The following is a 20,926-nucleotide window of genomic DNA, read 5'->3' as shown; positions in this document are numbered from 1 at the left end:
CTGTGGGACTGTTTCTTCTCTGACAAAAAATTATCCATCTCAATACCCACACACCACCATTTCTGGGCCAGGAGCCATTTTGGATGTTTGAAGTCTCCATGAGATTGGATTCTAGACTCAAAGTCTCAAAATAATTAAAAATAAAGATAACTAAGTATGAAGTTAAAAGATTTACCTCAGATCACACACCTGGTTGGTACTGGTACTAAAATTTAGTTTCCTGAGTTCCAGCTCACTGCTCTTTCGCTTTAGTCACAGAGTTTCATTTGAGGTAGATAAGTTGAACAAAAAAAATAAGAAGCAAATTATTCAAACGGGACTTTCCAGAGCAAGCCTAGAATTGGACAGTTGTCTCCTTGTGTTCAAGTGAGGCCCGCCCCAGTTTCACTATAGATCTGAAATCTAACTCTCCTTGTGATGTCAGAGGCTAAGGATATCTTTTAAGCAGTGAGTAATGTTTGGGAGATAAGTCTCTTTCTGCTCTGCTGTATCCTAAAAATTCTCTCTTTTCACCTTGCCCTGCTCAATACCTGAAAGAACTACCTTTCAGTGAAGGGGACTTGTTCCTCTAAGAGAGGAAGACAACACTATGACCTCCCTGTTGGCTTGATTATTTCCCTGAGGGAAGACAATGGTTTGAAGCACATTTTCTTTTAAATCCTCTCTAGTTCTAGAATCTGTAGAAAAGAACAGATTAAATGAAGCCCATGAGGGTATTATCCAGAGAAAGCTGAGTGTGGTTAAAGCAGCAGATATAAACATCATGCCAAGGGTAAATATACCTTAAAGACAGATATCTGTGTGGGTATCATCTGCAGAACTTGTACTTACCTGATAGCATAAGGAGGCTACTGCCAAGTATATAGGCTTTGGAACCAAATAAGCTAGTGTTCAAATCCTACCTCTGTTATTTACTAGCTGAATGTCTTTATACTACTACTCGTCCTTATTGAGGTATGGTTTCATTGGTTTAAAAAAAAAATGAGATAATAATATTGACTTCATAAAGGGTTTTACTGACAAAAAAAATCTCACTGTAGTTCCTAATAGCAAATCTGGTACTTAGCAGAGTTTTAGTATTATGTTAACACTTCTCCCCCATGCCTTGTAGTTGAAACAAATGCTCTATAGTTAACTCTTTGGAAACAAAGAAAACACTTTGGGGACAGTGTAGAGTTGACACTGATTTATCAAACCACTGTTCTAGCATATACACTCATAATGCAGGAAAAAATCTCATAATCGACTGAGTCCACCCTTCCTCTAAATGACAGAATCCCATATTAAACTTTCTACGTTTGTCGAGACAAGTGCTTGTCTAGCCAGAAAATGCACAATGAACTGCTCCCTAGGAAAACCCATTCCATTTCCTGCCATAGCTCTAAGGGGTTAAATAGCTCACGGAGGCAAGCATCTTCTCTCCTATGAATTCCACCCATTGTAACCTGCCTTTGCTCTCTGCCCTGGCAGCACAGAGCATGGAAAGGGAATGTTTCCCTAACACTATTCCCTGCTAACAAATGAAATGAATTCCTTCCACAGACACTTGAGGAATGGGACATAGCAAGTTAGCCCATCAGCAAAATTAAGAAATGGAAGTACATTCCACTGCTGCGGAAAAAAGAGGAGGTAGAGATAAGTGTTTCTGCAACTTGAGTTAAACAAGTTACTCAAGACCTGAAGAAATCCTAAGATATGGGGGGAAAGAGCATGGTGAGATGTTAATTCCTTAGACTCCAGAAAGTATCAAGGGTACATTCAGTTTAGTAATTTGCTGAGAGCAATTCTTTATCAAAAGATAAATGAGGGTGAGTTAGAAAGTACACCTTGAAGGCAGGGTCATAGGTCTAAGATATCCCAGGCTGGAGGTGGTTACAGGAGCCAGGCATCTTTGGGTTAGACTGCCCTGGAATGTTACTGAGAAGCAAGAATATAAAGGTGATAGCAGAAGCTTGGAACTATGGTGAACACAAGGCTATGAACAGGGTGTGAAGGTTTGCCTGTTTGTAAATGTGCTGTGCAAAGGGGTTGGAGGCCTCATCTCTGAATAAATCCTTTCTCAGTAACAGCAACACAAGAATCAGAGGGAAAATAGAGATAAGAAGGTTTTAAAATTCAAGTTCAAGAAGGAAAGACTCTTGAGGATGACTTAGTGAATCCGGTTGATATTCGAATTTCCAAATTGTTTAAGAGGATATGAATATTTTGAACCCCATTCTGTGGAAATAAGTAATATATATAAAGAAGATTCCCACCTCACTCTAACCCCCCACCCCCAATGAGGTATTTCAGGTCAAAAATTAACCTCTTTTTGAGATCTTCTTCCTAATTGAATTTAAGGTCATTGGTTGAAGTCTCCAGACATGCAGCACAAAATGACCGGCATTTTTATAAAGCTGAAGCTCAAGATTTTCTTTTTTCTCTCATGGCAACTCAGTAGAAAGAATGATAAGATGAATGATGATGTATTTGTGGTGTCACCAACATTTAGGAGGTGTGCTGTCAGTGTTCACAGTAAAAACTGTGTCCTTCTGGTCTTTCAAACTACGATAATAGTTTTCAAAACAATTCTGGGAGCTGAGAGGAATGATTATTTTTACCATGTTTTGAAGTAAGGTCTCAATTAGTCAGAAGGAATATAAAAATTTTTATTATCTTGAATCTTACATATTTTATTTGTAATAGAGTGGGACATAATTCTGGACTGATTCCCAAAACTGGGTTTTCAGTTTGTTGGTTGGTGATTAGTTTTATATGTCAACTTGGCTAGGTTGTTAATACCCAGCTCTTTACTCAACATTGATCTAGGTGTTGCTGTGAAAGTATTTTGTAAATGTGGTTAACATCTACCATCAGTGGACATTTAACGAGCCCAAGGATTCATTGTTTGTCAGGAATGTGTAAAGAAGCTATTGCTACTGAGAACCTAAGTCTTCTCAGCTGCACGAAGACATGGAAAGCTTCTCCCAGGGCCTGTGCATCACATGTAAGGTGTGAGTTAATTTCACAGAACTGAGCCTCTGCGAGCAATGCAGGGATGAAAAGGAAGTCACGGTGTTACGTGCTTAGTAGGATGACTGGCTCTTTTGATGGGACTGTCCTTTCAGAGCCAGCAAATGGAGAGCTCCAGAGGTTTAGACTTTGCCTTCCAGAGAGATAGTCACATAGACTAAGAGGATGAAACAGCTCTTTTGTAATCCCAATTTCCTTTTTGCGCAGATGGCGATCCAGGTTGGTATCATGGATTTTGAAACAAATGTTTGCTTCATGGACATTGTTTCAAGTTCCCCACGCTGCAGCATTGGGGCAGTTGCAAAGTCACTCAGTTTCGCTCTCTGCAAGGCAAATTCCTCCTTATCAGAATCTACCCCTGACTAAGGAAGTCCATTTCTCCGTGGATAAGACAGCAGTCTTTCTCTCCTTTTACTTGGAAATTTGTTTTACTACCTCTCTTTTGTTCATTCTTTTTTCAAACATAATTTTTGAGCACCTGCTCTGTGCCAGGCACTGAGCATACAGTCTAATGGTCTAAGCAATCAAGAAAACAGTTACAATACAATAAAAACAGTTAACATTTATTTAGTGCTTTCGGTGTGCCAGCCATTGCACACTTTACATACATTCTATGAGAAAGGTCCTATTATCACCCCATTGCACATATGAGGAAACCAAGGCCCAGAGAATCCACATTATTCTCATTTTTACAGGTGAAAAGATGAGGCGACATTATAGCATTCTGTACTTTTTACAGTGATCAAATGTAAAATCGTGTATTTATTCATTTAATATTTCGTGGGCCGTAAGCTCCATGAGGTTAGGATCTGAATTCATTCTCTTTATCACTGTATCCCCAGCGTCTAACACAGCATTTCATGTGCAGTAGACGTTTAATAAATGCTTATTGAATAAATGAATAAATAACTAATGAATATGTATGAGACATAGTTCTCTTGATACATATATATATATATACATATATATATATTTTTTACTACTTACAATCAAATGAATAGATGACAAAGGAATTAAAAGAAACTTTCTATTATCTAGTAATTATTTGGGCTGTAGAAAATTTAGTACCTTTGCTTGCTCTCCTATTGTGAAATTCTCTCCATCCTCCTTTCCCGTTAGTTATAATATCCGGGGGTTAGAGTGAGGTGGAGGCAGGGAGAGAGCGTGGTCCAGACTAGAGGAAAGAGCATGGGTTTTCAAGAAGTACACATCTAAGTTTCAGTTCTGACTCTATCACTTACTGACTGTGTGGTCTTGAGTAAGCCCCACATATTCCCTGAGCCTCCTTTTCTAAATCTGTGAAATAGGGACAATAATATTTGAAAAACAGTTTAGTTGGGAGAATTAGGTGAGATAATGTTTACAGAGGGCTTAGGTGAGTGCCTGACACATAACAGTTGAAGAACTGCTAGCTCCTTTCCCCTTATGCAATCAGAGCCAGGTGTATGGGGCTTTGGAAATCATCTAGTTTACTAGATAAGCAGTACTAGCCAGACTAGACTAGACCCTAGAAATGTGAAGCACAAAGTGTAACTGAAGGGCAGGGGCAAAGACTGCATTATCTAACCTGACTGTCTCCATGGATCAAATGAACTGGATAATCGCCATGGCCCCAGCTCACTCTGTGGACACAGCTAAAGATGAGGTAGGAAGGTACACAAAACCCTGAGGGGTCACTTTTGGTACTTGTCAACAGCTCTGGCTGGGAGTAAGTCAAGACAATAAACTAAGAAAAAAATCCAGTGAGTTCTGTTGCCTGTTCTCTATTTCAGGGGACAGTCCCTGCTTTGTTTCTCTTCTCTTGGGTGAAAGGCTGTTCCCTGAAATGCTCCGGGCTTCTGAGAACAGCTTTGGAGGCAACTCCATAATGTGCTGGCCAGAGGTTGATGAGAAGCAAGCAAGCAGAATTCACCCTGCCCCCAGGACCACACAGTCTTGGGGATGCAGGAGGCAGAAAAGGGAACTTAAATGGTCCTCTTCCTTCCTCCTTCACCTCCCAACATCATATTCATTCTACTCTAGGCCAACCCTGACCTCCTTCCCAATAAAGAGAGAAGGGGGTAGCTGGGAATGAGGGTGGCTTCTCTTCCCAGAAGTAATTGAGAGAGGGCATAAGAGTATTTCCAAAAGGAGTCAAAGGCCTCCCCCAGGCTGGACTCTGCTGGTAGTAGGTTTTGTCTTCTCTCTGAAGGAAAGATTGCCAGCTTCTGCTGCTACTCTCCACTGAACTTCCTGAGTTGAAAAACCTGTGCTTGTGCAGGTGTGTGCCAAACCCTACACATTGTATTTAAATACAACTGTAATGAGTTGTATAGCTGTAATTATTCTATCTCACAAAGTGAAGTCTTCTCAGGCTTATGCAAAAGAAAACCCTCGGTTCACTCAGATCCAATTTATCAGAGTCCTAATAGGGTGTTCTTCTTTGCACTCTGTTTTTAAGAGAAGGAATCATGCTTGCATAGTGTCTGTCCCTTTACATTTACTATCAGCTCCATCCTCTCTCTCCAGCTCCTTTAGTTTTTCTGTATGTCTGGGAGAATCCTACCTTCAGCTCTAAATCTATTTTTATATAACCAGATCTTTATGGTTTCCTGGGAAAAGAATCTTAAAATTCTAAGAAAGATTGCCTTCTAGTTTGTATTACTATAGAAGGGAAGTAGATTAGAAACTTTTAAACAGATCTCAACAAGGCTTTCTGTTTTGGTTCCCTTCTGATACCAGCAGGCTCTTAGCTATCACATGCTGACCACCTGCTATGTGCTGGGTGCTATGGGAAGCATGTCGTATACACAATACCAATACTAATAATGACATTTTCTAAGTGTCAGGAGCCATTCTAAGTGCTTAATATAAGTTTGCATATTTAATCCTTACAACCAACGTACGAGGTATGTATGATTTCCATCCCAGTTTTGGAGATGATGTAATTGAGACATGGAGTCGTTAAGTAATTTGTCCTAAAGTCACATAGTGGTAGAGCTGGGATTTGAGAGGCACCCTGGCTCCAGAGACTTCACTCTTAACCACTACATCCATAGCTTTTCTCATTTAGTCCTCACAGCAATCTTTTGAGACAAACTGTTAAAATGCCCACTTTCCAGATAAGAAAACTAAGTCTCAGAGAAGTAATTTGCCTACCCGGGATTCCCAGCCCAACTTAATTCGAGATGCTAATTGAAGACCTACTGTGCGCCTGGCACTCTGCTAGGCACTAAGAGCGTAAGATAGGGTGATAAACTAGTTACGTTTAGTCATTTTCCTTTTTTCATTTCTTTTAACACTGCCACTTCTTCCTGAAGTAATGGATAATAAAGAGTTCCCTTCAAGTGAAGAAAAGTCACATGTAGTCAAGATTAGCCAGGGATATCAGCATTGTACACATGCCTGAGAGCTAGAAGATACTTAGACAAGCCTGAAAAAACGCCTAATATGAGCCTCAGCTCCTTCCCAGTCCTTTCTGATTCAGGCTCGAGCATATGTTCATTTGTATTTGTTCATTCCATAAACATTTATTAAGCATCTGCTATGTTCCAGGTCACATGCTATAAATTAGAGATAAATGAAAAGAAAAAGAAAAGAAGATTAGTACTTGAACTTGGGACATTCTTAGTTTACAAAGGGAGAAAATTCAATGAATAATTATAGGATAATATGGCAAGTACAATAATTGAGATTTTGAAATAATAATCGAGATAATAATCGAGAGTAATTTTGGATGGTTGTGGGGAGCACATCCAGAAGACGGCATCCACGCTAAGTCTTGAAGGATAAAAAATGCACTTTCCAGATGGAGACGGGTCAAGGAACTAGTATTTACTAAGCATACACTATATATCAGACCCTAGATTGAGACTATATATTTAGTTTAATCCTGACTCCAGAATCCAAAAATCAGTGAGTATAAAGAACTTGCTCACAGTGACAATGTAAGAAAACCCCTGAGCTGAATAGGTGAATGTTATTTTCGGAAGAGAGAAGCCCAGGCAGTAGGAACAGCATGCACAAAGGCAGGAAGGCAAAAAGAGCCTGGCACATTTGAGGGACAGTATGTTCAGTGCACCTCAGTCATCAGCTGTGCATGGGAACAGCGGGTAAAGTGGAAGATGAGGACAAAGAAAGAATTAGGAGCAAAATTCTAGAAGACTTTGCATATCTGGTGAGAAGTGGGGATCTTAACCTGAAGGCAAAGGATAGTCAATTAAGAAAATAACATAAATCATAATTACAATAATTGCCTGCGGGAGGTGAAGAGAGAGAGATAAAAAGGTAGATGGTGAAGCAACTATTCAAAGCCAGGAATATGGGATAAGGAGCAATGGTGAAGGGGAGGATAGATGTCAGCCTCTAGCTGAAAAAAAGGGGTTACTGAAGGGGTCGGGTATCTGGCACTTCTGTATATATTTACTGATATGGAAGTGGGGAGTGTGAAGAGTCAAAGAATAGGGGTTGGAAATGGAGAAAAATGCTAAAGCCAATATGGAAGAGTTTGCCAACAAGATTTTGAAGAAAGCTGCCTGTCCAAGATGGCTCCCCAACTACGAGCCTGGGAAGTAGAAGAGTCCAGGTGTGAGGTGGATCTCTGGCTCTGAGTCCTGGGGTTGTCCAGGTAAACAGAGCTGTCAAGAATATCCAGAAAGAGACAGATGTTCCCTGAAGACTCTCTCTGACACGCCTGGGAGCTGCATGACCAGGCTTGAGGCAGGCAGCAGCTGGGGTTTGGGAGGACACAGGCACGTGGGCAGCCTCCTGCCTTCTGTGAGAGCTTTGCAGATGAGGCGGCTGAGAGAAGTGAATCTTTCTTCCCAGGCTCCTCCCCCAGCCCTTGCTTCAGAGCCATGGTGCCTTAGCACAGAGCAGGCTGCATAAAGGTTAATTCATAGATGAGAGGCTGCAGCTACAAGCCACACAGAGGCAGCAGCAAGGATAAAATTGTGTGCGTGTGTGTGTGTGTGTGTGTGTGTGTGTGTGTAAGAAATTGTTTATTCAAGGAACTATATATCAAACATAGCCTTACTTGCAGACAATAGTGATTTGTTTAGACAGTTTATGGCACCAAATAAACATCAAATGGGCTGTGTACAGCTAAAGGTGTCACCCTTCATGGTCTCAATTACAGGAGATGCTTTTGCACACAAAACGGCAAGGCAACTATATCTGGGCATCTGCCTGAGCCTACTGTAACCAAAGAGAAAGAAAGGCCGGAACTGAAATGCAAAAGAAAGAAACTGTTTGGAGATAGGTCTGCTACAGTATAAACTTTTCCTTTTCTCTGGCTTACTGCTATAGCAAAACCTGATGGTTGTCTTTGTAAAAAACGTGTCTGTATCTAGGTCCCTGGCAGTGATTTGCCTCTGGGAGGGCCAGCAATCTATTTAATGACTCCATTGACGTCAATAGCATAACTGAAATACTTACTAACATGCATGATTCCAACTTTCAAGGGGGGGGTGGGTAGATGGTGTTTCTCAGCAGAACAAAAACGTGAAGTGGATTCAACGCGGAACGAACTCAACTCCTTAGGCAGCAAGTGGGAGATTAGATGCTTCAGGTCTCATCGGTTTTATTTAACACAAAGAAACATTCACACTAAATTTAGAAATTAATTCTGAACTGGTGAAATAGACGTCAACAAGCAGGACTTTATTTTTGGCAATGTTTGCTAGAGGTTAACGTTTTAACTATTTTCACTTTAGCTGACTTGTCAATGTTTCTGCAACTACCTATACTTAATTTCAGACATATATGAAATAATTGCAAATCAATATAAATAGCTCAGTGTTGATGCTCTGGAGTAAACTTTCATAGAAGGCTATTTTAGACAAAAGCAATTCTTATGAAACAACCATCTGGGGAATTATTCTCAGGATTACTGAGAATAATTAATTAATAGTAGTAAGAGAATAATTAGTAGTTAGGGGTTTTTCTAGTGCATTTTCCCTATAGTTTTGTACATAAATTGCTTAAACACTCAATTATACTAATAATTCAGGCCACATGACATTGAGAACATTGATGAAAAAATAATCTGATATTTCTAGTTTTTTTATATTTTCCTTTCTTTTTCTTTTGCCTTCCTCTTCTTATTTTTTAAAAATTTCCTCCAATATCTTCTTTATCATGAGTGGTCACAGCTTTTTGTAACAAAATTGATTTTATTTGTATTTGTCCAAATGTTGCAGTCCTGCCTGACAGTTCTTGCTTAATGTGGAAACCAAGCAAACGTTCAGCTTATGCCAGGCTTCGTTTCCAGCCATCTAACACGGCTTGGCTCTCAGGCCATTGTAGTGGTTCTCAGAGAGTCCTTTGCTTGTGCACACACAGCTCATCTCTCATCCTAGGCCCTGGTAGCTCTGGCAAAGAAAGAGAACTGAATCAATGTCATGACTCTCTGAATTTCTTAGAATCCAAGATAAGTCACTGAGCTCCTTGTCTATTTCTCGAACAGACCCTGCATCTGGCACACCTCCGTGAACCTCCAGGGGAATATTCATAATTAAAGTAAAAATATGGGAGGAATTCATACTGAGAAACAGGTTTCTTAGGAGAAAGCCTCTTCTTCTGTTTTATCAGAGTCATTTCCTCTCCAGAATGGCCTGGACACATAATAGAAGAAATGGATTCCCATGAGCACTGAAAAAAATTAATTAAGTCTGTTCCTCACTTAAGCCAACCTATTTCAGACATGCTGGAAAGCCCTATATTATCCTATTTCTCTGTACACAGGCCTTTCTTGAAATACATCTAGGACCGGTGTTGAAAACCGCCGTCAACCAAGGCTGCAGATATTGAGGCTGGTAGAGACTTCAGGTCTGCAGCAATCTGGCCTGAAGCCCTCAAAGCAATTCTCTAGTCATCTTTTTGACGTGGTTTGCTGTCATTCTCGATGACCCATGGACTTGGGTGTTGTTCTTCATTACATCTAATCTGTCACATTGGTGGTGCTCTTGCTCAATACAATTATTGGTAAATTTTGAAATAAGAAAATTAGTGTAGAACATCCAACCCTACATATCAATTTGGCGGCTAAAGGTTATGTATATGACACATATTATTACAAATCAAGTCACATTTATATGAATCAGAGGTGCTGGCCGTTAAAAGAACCCTTTTGTAAAGAAACATTTTGTAAAGGCAGTGAACACTTGATAATTTACCCTTTCAGTAAATTCTCACATTCATGAAATCTCTGTAATCACTACTGAAATGCATGTAAAAGCAAGGGATAGATAGGATGGAAAATGGAAATCCAAAATGTGACAATTATCCTACACATACACATATATGCATGTGTGTATGTGTAGGATAATTGTATATATCACACACTCTCTGTATATATCACACACTCTCACACTCTCATTCATTTGAGAGTTTTGTTTTTCAATTATCTGATTTTTTTTTCTGTTGAAAATAGTTTTGGGGGCTGACATCCTGAGAATTACTTCAATTTTCCATTTTGAATGTGTATAGATGACAGAACTCAAGTTGCTGCCTCGTTTTGGAGTTTCTTTCTCCTGTTCTCCCCTCTGCCCCCTACCACCCCTTTCTGTTCTATTCCTTAAGCATAATGTAGAGAAGACTTGTAATCCATGCTTGTGAAAAGGCAAAATGTGATAAAAATTGAGATGCTCATTGAACTCTACAGCATTAGCGTTTTCAACAGCCACCAGCAGGATTTCTGCATTTTTCTCCTTAACTTGAGAGCATGCCATTTCTGCTTTGCTCTACTTATTTGAGTTTTAAATTCTTAACGCTTCAGTCTGGCTTTCCTATTCAAAGTGTAAAAATGCCAACTTTTCAGATTTAACTCTTTTTGTTTAAAATCCATATGACCACGCTAATATATTTAAGCAGTTATAGAGTGTGTTTCAAGTCTCTTTTAATTTAATCCAATACTGACATTTAATAGTAAAAAAAAAAAAAAAAGCAGAACTGAATATTTTTCATAGCCATAGAGATAAAAATAACAACTCACATAAAATTTTAATTTATGAGCATTTTCCTTAAGATAAAGTCCCCAAACTTTATGTAGTTCTCCTGGTCAAGTCAACATTTACTGTCCTTCTACTATGTGAAAATTACTATGCTAAAATATTTTGAATGATAAAGAGATGAAGTTAGGTACTGCCTTCAAGGAGGTCCAATGGAGGAGATATGTAAATCATGAATGACAGTATAATTTAGAATGGAATTGATGTCATAGCATAAAAAGAAAAAAAAGAGCAATTACACTGATTTTCTAAAAAATCAGTATGTCTTTGCAGAGGAAAAAAATCTGTGTTGTACCCTGAGAGCTAAAAGGAATAATTTTGGTTAAACAGTGAGAAGAAAGGTACTGCAGACTGAGAAATTTGCTTTGATTTCCCCCATGAATTATTCCAGTTAATGATAAATTTGTAAGAGCAAATGTGCCAATTTAATCATGATTTCTGACAATTAGCTTTAAAATGAATTACATTGCCTTCATTTAGATGCATTTTTAAAAACCTTTTAAAAAGAATTGCCTTCTCACTTTGTCTCTTTCTCTCTCTCTCTGAAACTTACTTTATACGAGAATACAGTTCACTAAGTCAGGCTTTCCTAACAAACTGGATTATTGCTAAATCTGTGTAAATTATTGTAGGTTTCTTGTATCTTTTATCTTAGATGTCAATTCAAATACACAAGTTCAACTTCAGTGCTGATGAATGAAAACCTAATCTTACTATCATGAAAAAGCACCTTTTAAAGCAGCACTCTAGCTTTCAATTCTGTTTGCTCTGAGCCACTTATTTTTCATTCCCCTTTAAAGTCTCTGTTTAAACATATCTCTTTGTCATACGCTGATAAATATTAAAATAACAGGAAAAATCTGCCTGACTTATTGAAGCTGATAATAAGAACAAAACACAGGATGTGTGTGTCCTCCTTCCTTTTTTGACCGTGGTTAAGCGTTAAGCGTTAAGATTTTGAAACCTATAATTACGTAATAATTGGTTCACTACATTCTCTTCTCAATGAAAAGCCAGGATTTTTGTAGTTTGCCACAAAGGCAGACAAAAACAAATTGCCTAAGTGGTATTGTCATTTCTTTGCTCCATTGTTTTAAAAGAATTTAGCAAAAGACTCTAGTTGCCAAGCTGTAGTTACTGTGCCAATAATCACAAAATGATCTTTCCAATAGCATCTTTGGTTAATGAGCTAATTTATAGAAGCATAAATATCACATTTTTCCTAATATTTTCAGTATTTATTACAAGAGAAAGAAAACATAGTTTCGATATTCAAATTGATTCGAATTTAGGGTGCATCTTAATAAATTTGGTTAACTGAAATGTAAACAAAGGCGTCTTACTGGTAGGCCAGTATGATGAAATGATAGTAGTTTCAAAACCACCTCCCTTCATCTCCAAGTATGTAACATCAGTTTTATGTTAAAACACTCTATCTAGTTTCTTTTTATAAACTTCTAAAGGAAACAGTACATCAGCACTCCAGGTTTTTGAAGTCAATCGGTACAGTACTATTTTATTCTATTTCATATCAGGGGGCTTTAGGGGTAAACTCACCTTTACTTAATCTCTTCCTTTAATTTTTATTGCTGATATCAATTTATTTTTCATAAAATTTTTTTTTAAAGCATGTATCATAAATACTTCAGAAGTCGACACGTCAATGGAACTTACTGCCTTTGTCCCCTTCTTTTAAGAGTTGGGCTTTTTAATTATTTCCATTATACTTATGACCATGATACCAGCAAGAAAACACAACCTCCGAGCAAGGAAGATCATGAGTATACAGCAAAGGGAATAGCTCTGCTGGAAACACAGACATGTAGGAGGCAACGTTAGATGTTAGGTGATCTCCCTATGAGTTCATCTTACTAGTTTCTCCTGTGGTTTTACTCAAGACCACTGCTACACTAGTGAGGTCAGGGTCAAGAGGAAAAACTCCATTTTGCACTTTTAAAAACGTCATCTAACTGGTTGTATCTTATGTCAAGAAGAATTTATGTTCAACACATCCACACGATGTTCCTTCAAGGTGGCCCTTCTGCTCCATACACACCTCTCAACTCCATATGAAAAGTATAGGCATAGTACTGAAAGATGGGAGGTTAGGTTTCTTTAAAACATCTTTGAGAAACAAAATTGGATAACCTCAGAAAGAAATGATTTGTGACCTGGAAAGAGCCTTTGGTTTCACACCTGGAAAGGATGTACATTCAAGTGGGATCTATAGCTGACGTTGAGAGGAAAACCACCAACATAGCTGGTGAGGCCCTAGGCCAATGGGGGGGCACCTTGGGGCCTTTGAGGTTAGCCCTCTTGCAGTTCACTGGGGCCAGCAAGTTGAGGTCAAGTTGCACTATCGACACAGCTCTGCCCCCTGCTCCTTTTCTGGGAAGCACCGTTACCACTCATCCATCGCATTCGGAAAGCCTGTGCGTGTGTGTGATGAGAGAATCATTTAATACTGCTTTTCACTTGGTTTCACATGGAATGAAGTAAAGCTCCAGTATGCCTTTGAAAAAAGTCACCCAGAGACATACTTTTGAGGGCCACGGTGTGCAAACAAATGCTATTATTTTTTTAAAACTTCTGAATAAAAGGCATATTATTTTGAAACATGGAGATAGGCCGTGACACGGCTTACCTTGCAGGTTGACTCTGGAGACAGGAGGCTGGCTAGCAGCTGGGGATCTCCTGTGGAGACAGAGAGAAAAGAAGGCCTGAGTCTTTGTATGAATATCCTCTCCCTGCATCCCCATGATTACGGAGGAGTTTTCCAGGTCACAGTGAGCTATCAAGTGACATAATGCTATCGCCGGAAGGCAGGCTCCTGTAACACGGGTAGATGACTGCAATTCTCTCACATCCAGATGGCCTGGAATTTCCCTATCACAGTCTCTTGGCTGCTCTAATACTCCAGGAAGGAAGTTGTTTACTCCAGGTTCCTAACCAGCCCCTCTGTTCCAGGTTTCCCTGTTCCAGGAGGCCCTTAGAAGAGGATATCCTTGCTCAGGAATGACATCAAATGTTAAGAGTGAATCCCAGCTCCTTTGGGCAGTGCTGTAGAAAGTTACAGCCAGAGGAGTCCTGAGAGACCAATCAGTCCACGCTTCTCATTTTTGTACCTCAGAAAACTGAGACCCAGAGAGGTAAAGTCACTTGCCAAAGGTCACACAGCCCCTAGGAACAGTAATCCAGGTTGCTCAATTTATGTAATAGTCTTTTCATAGAGGAACTGGGCACTATTCTACACCACAACCTGCTGATGTCAAGATTCAAATGAAACAAGCCAACAAACCCACGCTCTATGAATACTGGATGGATCTTCTCCTTCTTTTCTTTCTTGTTGTTCTTCTTTCTCTCTCCCCACACCCCACCCCCAATCTTCCTGCTCTCACCATCCTTCTCATGCTTTGCAGAGCTGATTCTCCTGGATTCTCAGAGCATTGCTGGAGAACATCCCAGAAATAGTACAGAGCAGTAGCCTTCAAACTTTAGAGTACATAGGAATCACCTGGAGGCTTGTTAAAGCACATAGCTGGACCTGCTCCCAGGGTTTCTGGTTCAGTCAGCCTGGGGTGGGCTTGAGAGTTTGCATTTCTATCTGGTGCCCAGCTGGTGTTGATGCTGCAGGTCTGGGGCCACATTTTCAGAACCACTGGTATAGTGAGGGAGGGAGAGAGGGATAGAGGAAGGGAGGGAGGGAGGAAGGGGGGGGGAGGGGGGAAGAGGGGGACAGGGAGGGAGGTAGGGAGGAAGGAAGGAAGGAAGAAAGGAAGGAAGGAAGGAAGGATAGAACTCATACATTGTCAAGGCCAAACTCGATCACTTCTTTTTTCTTGAACAAGTGCTATTCCTTTTCTGACACTGCTCAGGCCATTTCCACTGAGAGGAAGCTCTCCCTGCACAAATCTACACATCTAAATATCATCTACCCTTCTGTGATTTATACAAAATATATACTTGGTCTTCCTCCTGTTCCCAGCAAAAAGCTGCTAAAACCCCTGGAATTTCCAAGGTGAGGAGAATGATCAAGGTGTCTTTTGTTATGTTAATGAGGTGATTTTGGAAAAATTCCTGGGGCTGGTTTCCAGGAAACCAATCTTGTGATTAGAGGGTTGGAACTTTCAGCCTCACCCAGGACCTCAGGGGAAGGGAGAGGGACTGGAGATTGAGTTCAATCATCAATGGTCAATGATTTCATCAATCGTGGCTTTATAACGAAGCCTTCATAAAACCCAAAGGGTCTGGGTTAATGAATACATGGAAATTCTGGGAGAGTGGCATGCTCAGAGAGCAGGGAAGCTCTTTGCTCCTTTCCAAATACCTTGTCCCACACATCAATTCCAATGGCTATTCCTGAGCTATATAGCCTTTCATAATAAACCAGCAACCTAGTAAGTAAAATACTTTGAGTTCTATGAGCTGCTCTAGTAAATTAATTGACCCCAAGGAAGGAGTCCTCCAAACCTCTAATCTAGAGCCAGAAGCACAGGTGACCACCTGGACTTGTGATTGGCATCTGAAGTGGGGCAGAAGGGGAGTCTTATAGGACTGAACCCTAAACTGTGGGATCTGATGCTGACACATGTAAATAGTGTCAGAATTGAGTTGAATAGCTGGTATAATGAAGAATTGCTTGGATATATGGGGTGTGTGTGTGTGTGTGTGTGTGTGTGTGTGTGTGTCGGGGGGACATACATGGGAATTGCTGCTATCAGAATTTTACTTACAGAGGTCAAATGCCATCTCCTAAGAATATCATCCTTTTGGCTAAAAATGATCTTCCCTCTAATCTCCCATGGGGCTTTCTTTGTACTTTAGGGCTATTTCCTCATGTTAAACTCATATGGACACATATTATCCTGACCACTAATCTGTGGCCCATTGATGGCAGGATCCTGTTCCGAACACTTTCCATATAACCTCTTCAGGACCCACCAATTTGCCTTGCAAACAGTAGGAACTCCATCAATACTGGCGAACAATTGATTGAAAGAACCATTGATGTGAAAATGATTTGAGGAGCCAAATACCATATGACTGTTTTATCTGGTTTCCTTTTTTCATCAGAGTCTTCGTTCTATATGCTAATGGCTGTTCCTCAGACACGCCATATATTTATGTTGCTGGGCCCTCGCATGTTTTGCTCAGCTGAACACTTTCCCCCTCCTCTTTAAATGGCAAACTCTTTCACATGCTCTAGGACTCAGCTTAGGCATCGCATGCTCAGAAGAGCCTGCCCTCCCATGTATTGTCTTCGTGCTACTTCCCTGTGCTCACCCTACCACAGCACTGCTCATGCTAGATTGCAATTCCCACTTTCCTGTCTGTCTCCTCAACTCATCTGTAAGAACTTTAAGCAAAAATTGAATATTGTTCATCCATGTAACCTTGGAATCAGTAAAATGTTTGGTACGATAAAGGTATCCATCATGTATTCATCAGATTAATAATATGTTTTTAATACTTTTATTTCATTTGTATTCCTGAGTTCCAAAGAAGGCTTTTGTAAAAAGAGACGTTGAACTAAGACACCCTAAATGCTGGAAATGTCTACTTTGTCAATAGCATGTCTACTCATAACACCCAATTCTCTCAATGACTTCTTGAAAATTACAAAAGCTACATAAATTCCCTTGTCCCAGGAGATAATTTTGAAAATATAGCTTTTATTTAGAGGTGTTAATTCAGATAAATATCTGTGTGTATAAGCTTTGGAAAGACAAGTACCATGTTTATTTGGTTTATCACTTAGACCTGGTACAAAGAAGAGGCTGAATACACTTTAAATGAATGAACTCAATATTTTAAATGACTTCTGGAAGCTGCATTATGGCTTATAGGGCATGAGAATGCCAACTAAAAAACAGTGAGTGCCAGAAGAAAATGGCATTGGCTGCCCAGTTTCCAATGGTCCCTAACTTATGGAAGAATCATAAGAAGTTATATGCCTGGATTGCTGAAGACAGCGATATTAATAGGGAGAATAATATGGCCCAGCAGTAAATACTTTCCAGCCCCGAACAGTGTCCAGTGGAGAAAGAACTGGACTGTGAATAAAGAGACAGGAATCCTAATCCTGGCTCCGACTCCCTTCCAACTGTATAGCCCTGGGCAATTCATTGAACCTCTTAGTTTCTTCCTCACTTGGGGAGAGCAGGCAGCAACTAACATTTACTGTGAATTTACAATGTGCCAGGTCCTGTGTGAGAAGTTTTAAGTATATTTCCTCACTTATTCTGAGGAAATTTGGCTAGGTTCTTTCTAACTTTGAATGTTCAAAATTTTATTATTCTCAGCTAATTTAAGTTCCATGCCAAAGTACATAAAGCAATGAAAGACACTTCAGATATACACTGAAAAAAAAAAGGTGGTTATTAATTCTTTCTCCAAGATTTCATACATGTTGATTGAATTATGTCCTGGAAGAATGTTAATACGGAGATGTTATATGATTTCCTGATGTCTGTGACGTTAGTGAATGACAGAGGTGAATGACAGAGGACACTTCTTTGCTGTCAGCTCTATTCCCTGGTTATCAGAGTGCTGAATGACAGATACTCTCACTCATACTTGTAATTTTGCCACCAGTCTCTTTGAAGCCAGTAAAAGCTTTAGGGAATCTTATCTAATTTAACAGCTCTAAATGAAAGCCATATTTTCAAAATTAACTCTTGAGACAAAGGAAATATAAGTTTTAATTTGAAGCCAAGAAATAACAGGCCCAATCAAGCATTCTTCAATGGAACATTTCATGGAAGGGTGAGGAAATCTCATCAACGGGAACTTTGAGATTTTTCGCCCTTTGGGTGGTAAAGCTCAGGTGGACAATGGATCACTTTTATGCAGAGTAAAGAACCAAAAGATAAAGGAAATCTTGACTTATGAGAAGTGTAGTTCTATGTGGGAGTTTCTTTTCATATCATAAACCACACTATCCAGATGTCTCATGAAAAACACTCCAAGGACATAATTATTGCTTAAATGTTACATTCAAGGCAAGGAGTAGCATCCTGGAACCCAAGTCAAAAATCCCAGAGAGAAACTTCAGAGTTCTATGAATCTCACAGTTTCAGCTCTTAAGATGAGTACATATGTGGGGAGAAAAATGCTCTCAGTATGGTGGATCCATTCTTGGCAGATAATCTTGTCTTCAGTTTTCTGTATCTATTTGAGGGTATTGCTTATGTAGAAATAGAATGGAGTGCCTTCAGTTTTCCAGCTTTCCAGTCTGGTCCTGCCAGGCTGCTCCATTTGTAGCTGAAATCTATCATTCAGCTCTCAGCTTGGGCTGGACTGAGGCAACCTCGACTCCCTTTGGGGAAGCTCTAGTGGTGGATGCTCCACGTCAAATTTCTGCTGGTTGGTGTTGGTTTCAAGGAAGTATTTGAAATCAGTAAGAGGATCAGCTCTGTACAAATATGGGTATGGATTTGAGAAAGGTCATTAGATACAACTATCTTAATGGTGGAAAGCTATTCTGTTTGGTGGGTGTGGTTTGGTTTGGACCAAAGATGACACAAAGGGCAATGATTTGAGAAGGGGGGGTCCTCAGCCAGAGTGTGATGATGGGTTCCGGGTCAGCTCTGAATATGGCAGTTATGGTCTGAGGGTACTCAATTCCCAAAGGTTTATGTGGCTCAAAACACTCAAGGCTATGCGATGACCTGATTCTCAGGAAAGTAGCTTCAGCTGACATGGATTGTTAATCAGCAGAGTTAGGCTGAATGTACCCCAATACTACCAACAGAGAGAGAATATCCAAGTCCTGTGCTAACAAACCAGTAACTGAAACATCTGTCTACTCCACTGACCCCTACTTCTCCCTGGAACTATGAAACATAGTGATCTTGAGCCTGCTTTGCTAAGAAGCCTTTGAAAAGTGTCCTTATTAATCTCATTCTCCCCAATTCCAGTCTTCATCATCTCGGTCCAGCTCTTCTCTCCTCATATTTTAATTCCTGAAAAACACTTTCATAGCTCATGTCTCTGTCGTCAGGCTCTCTGACCTTCATCTAGTCCATACGATCTTCCTAAATGACTCCGTGTTTCAAAGCCTTCAGAAACTTCTTCCCATAAGCCAGACGACTTAACAAAAGTAGTGAATGGAAAGAGCACTGCAGTAAGAGTCAGGATGCCAGGTTTCAAGTATGACTCTGCTATTCACTGGAAGTGGTATGTTCTTGTACAAGTCATTTAATATCCCTGAGCTTTGTTTCCTTGTCCATAGAGTGAGGGCAACAGTACCTGTCACATATATCATTTACGGTGATTGAAACTGAGATAATTGACGTGAAACCCCAAAGTGCCATATTGTTTCTGGTTTCAGCGAGAGAAATGTAACTATCAATTGTAATAGCTCGCATTTATTGAGCATCTACTATGTGCTAGATGTTGCTATAAATGCCTTATAACTAATAACTATTAACTTACTTAATCCTCGGAGCAACCCTACTTTAGTGATTGAGAAACTGAGATGCAGAGAGGTTAATTAATTTGCTCAAGTGGTAGAATTGAGTTATAAAACCAGTAAGTATGGTCCCAGTGGTCATATTCTATTTGAAAGGGAAGGAATCACATATGAGAAAGTAATTTTCTAAACAATTAGTAGTCTTTCTCCAATAATTATTTATTGGGAAATTCATATGTATGATAAATATTTATGGAGTTCTTACTAGGTGTCAGGGATTTTGCTAATTCAAGAAAAAGTAAATGTAATTCTCAAGGGGACTCAAGGCGCACATTGCCTGGTGGTCGACAGAAATCCATAAGAAGTGGGTTAAGGTTTGCAGAGTGCTCTGGGGCCACTGAGTGGGGCTCAGCCAGGCTTGGTGAGGGCAGGGAAAGAATCCTGGGGAAGGTGATAGGAGAAATGAGTTACAAAAGGCAAGCAGGATTTAGTCAAGCAATCACTGGCAGGTGGAGAGAGACATTTTAGGAAGAGAGAACAGTAAGTCCATAATCGGGATGGAGACTAGAACATGCAGGGAGCAACCAGATCACGTGTTGAAATTTGATCCCACGTGGCCAGAGATCTTCTCTGATTATTCAACACTATATGTCTCGGTACTTCCTATTGAAATGTAAGCCCAGAAAGGACAGAGAAGTTGTCTGTTTCGGTCACTATGTTACCACCAGTACCTGGTACAAAGTGGGTACTCAATAAATATTTGTTAAATAGATACATATGTGCGTGGATAAATAGTATGTACTAAATAAATACTTGTTGGGTAAATTATCTAATAAATGAATAAACGAGTACCACTGCAAAAGAGGCTCGGAAAGCATCTAGCTCTCATGTATATTGCATCAAACATAAACCCAAATGATTATCAATCAAGCAAACTTAAGTTGGATCATGAAGTGCCTTAGGAGAGAAGCGTAGGCATTTAAACTATCTTAATGACAAGAGTGAGCCAAATGAAAGGCCTCATGCTAAAGAGTGAAGCCATCAAACAGCGTGTGGTAAAAACACTCTGGTGGCAGTGGTTTAGAGAAGAGACCAATGACGGGAGAGCCTGCAGTGGGCCATGCAGAGCTCTCATAGGAGGCTCAGTAACAAGCTGTAGAACTGTGAAAGGAAAGTAAGTTTTCAAAGGAGAGTTTACTTCCATTTTTAACAATTTCACTCGAAAATTTGAATAAAAGCAAAATAGAGGGTCAGTGAATAATTTCACAAAGACTGGAGAGACAGGGTGTTCTGTAGCCAACACGGGCTGGAAAACTTAGGAGATTTAGGATTTGGCCCTGGTGTGTTTATAACCTATGATGTGGTTGTTAGCAAGTGTCCGGAGGGCCTGGGTTTCTCCTGGAAAGCGAAGAGGTTGAATCAATGGTTTCAAAGATCTCCTCCAGCTGTCCCATAAGAGGATCACAGATTCTATGACCTTCTGAGCCCTGCAATGATCTTTTAAAACGTCGTG

At 39.9% G+C, this 20,926-nt stretch overlaps 1 protein-coding gene across 2 annotated transcripts in view; it reads right to left on the bottom strand.

Annotated features, from left to right (window-relative positions):
• PDE4B (phosphodiesterase 4B) overlaps nt 1-20,926 on the bottom strand; it is a 398,194-nt gene that overhangs the window by 84,720 nt on the left and 292,548 nt on the right. For both annotated transcript variants that reach the window (XM_006919293.2, XM_006919294.3), the window contains one exon: nt 13,645-13,694. In XM_006919293.2, coding sequence (XP_006919355.1) covers nt 13,645-13,694 — 50 coding nt within the window. The remainder of the gene's footprint in view (nt 1-13,644; nt 13,695-20,926) is intronic.

This window comes from Pteropus alecto, unplaced genomic scaffold, assembly GCF_000325575.1.
Source record: "Pteropus alecto unplaced genomic scaffold, ASM32557v1 scaffold25, whole genome shotgun sequence".
NCBI classification, from domain to species: Eukaryota; Metazoa; Chordata; class Mammalia; order Chiroptera; family Pteropodidae; genus Pteropus; species Pteropus alecto.
Note: the sequence above shows the minus strand (reverse complement) of the source record. Positions and strands in the feature narration are given on the sequence as shown.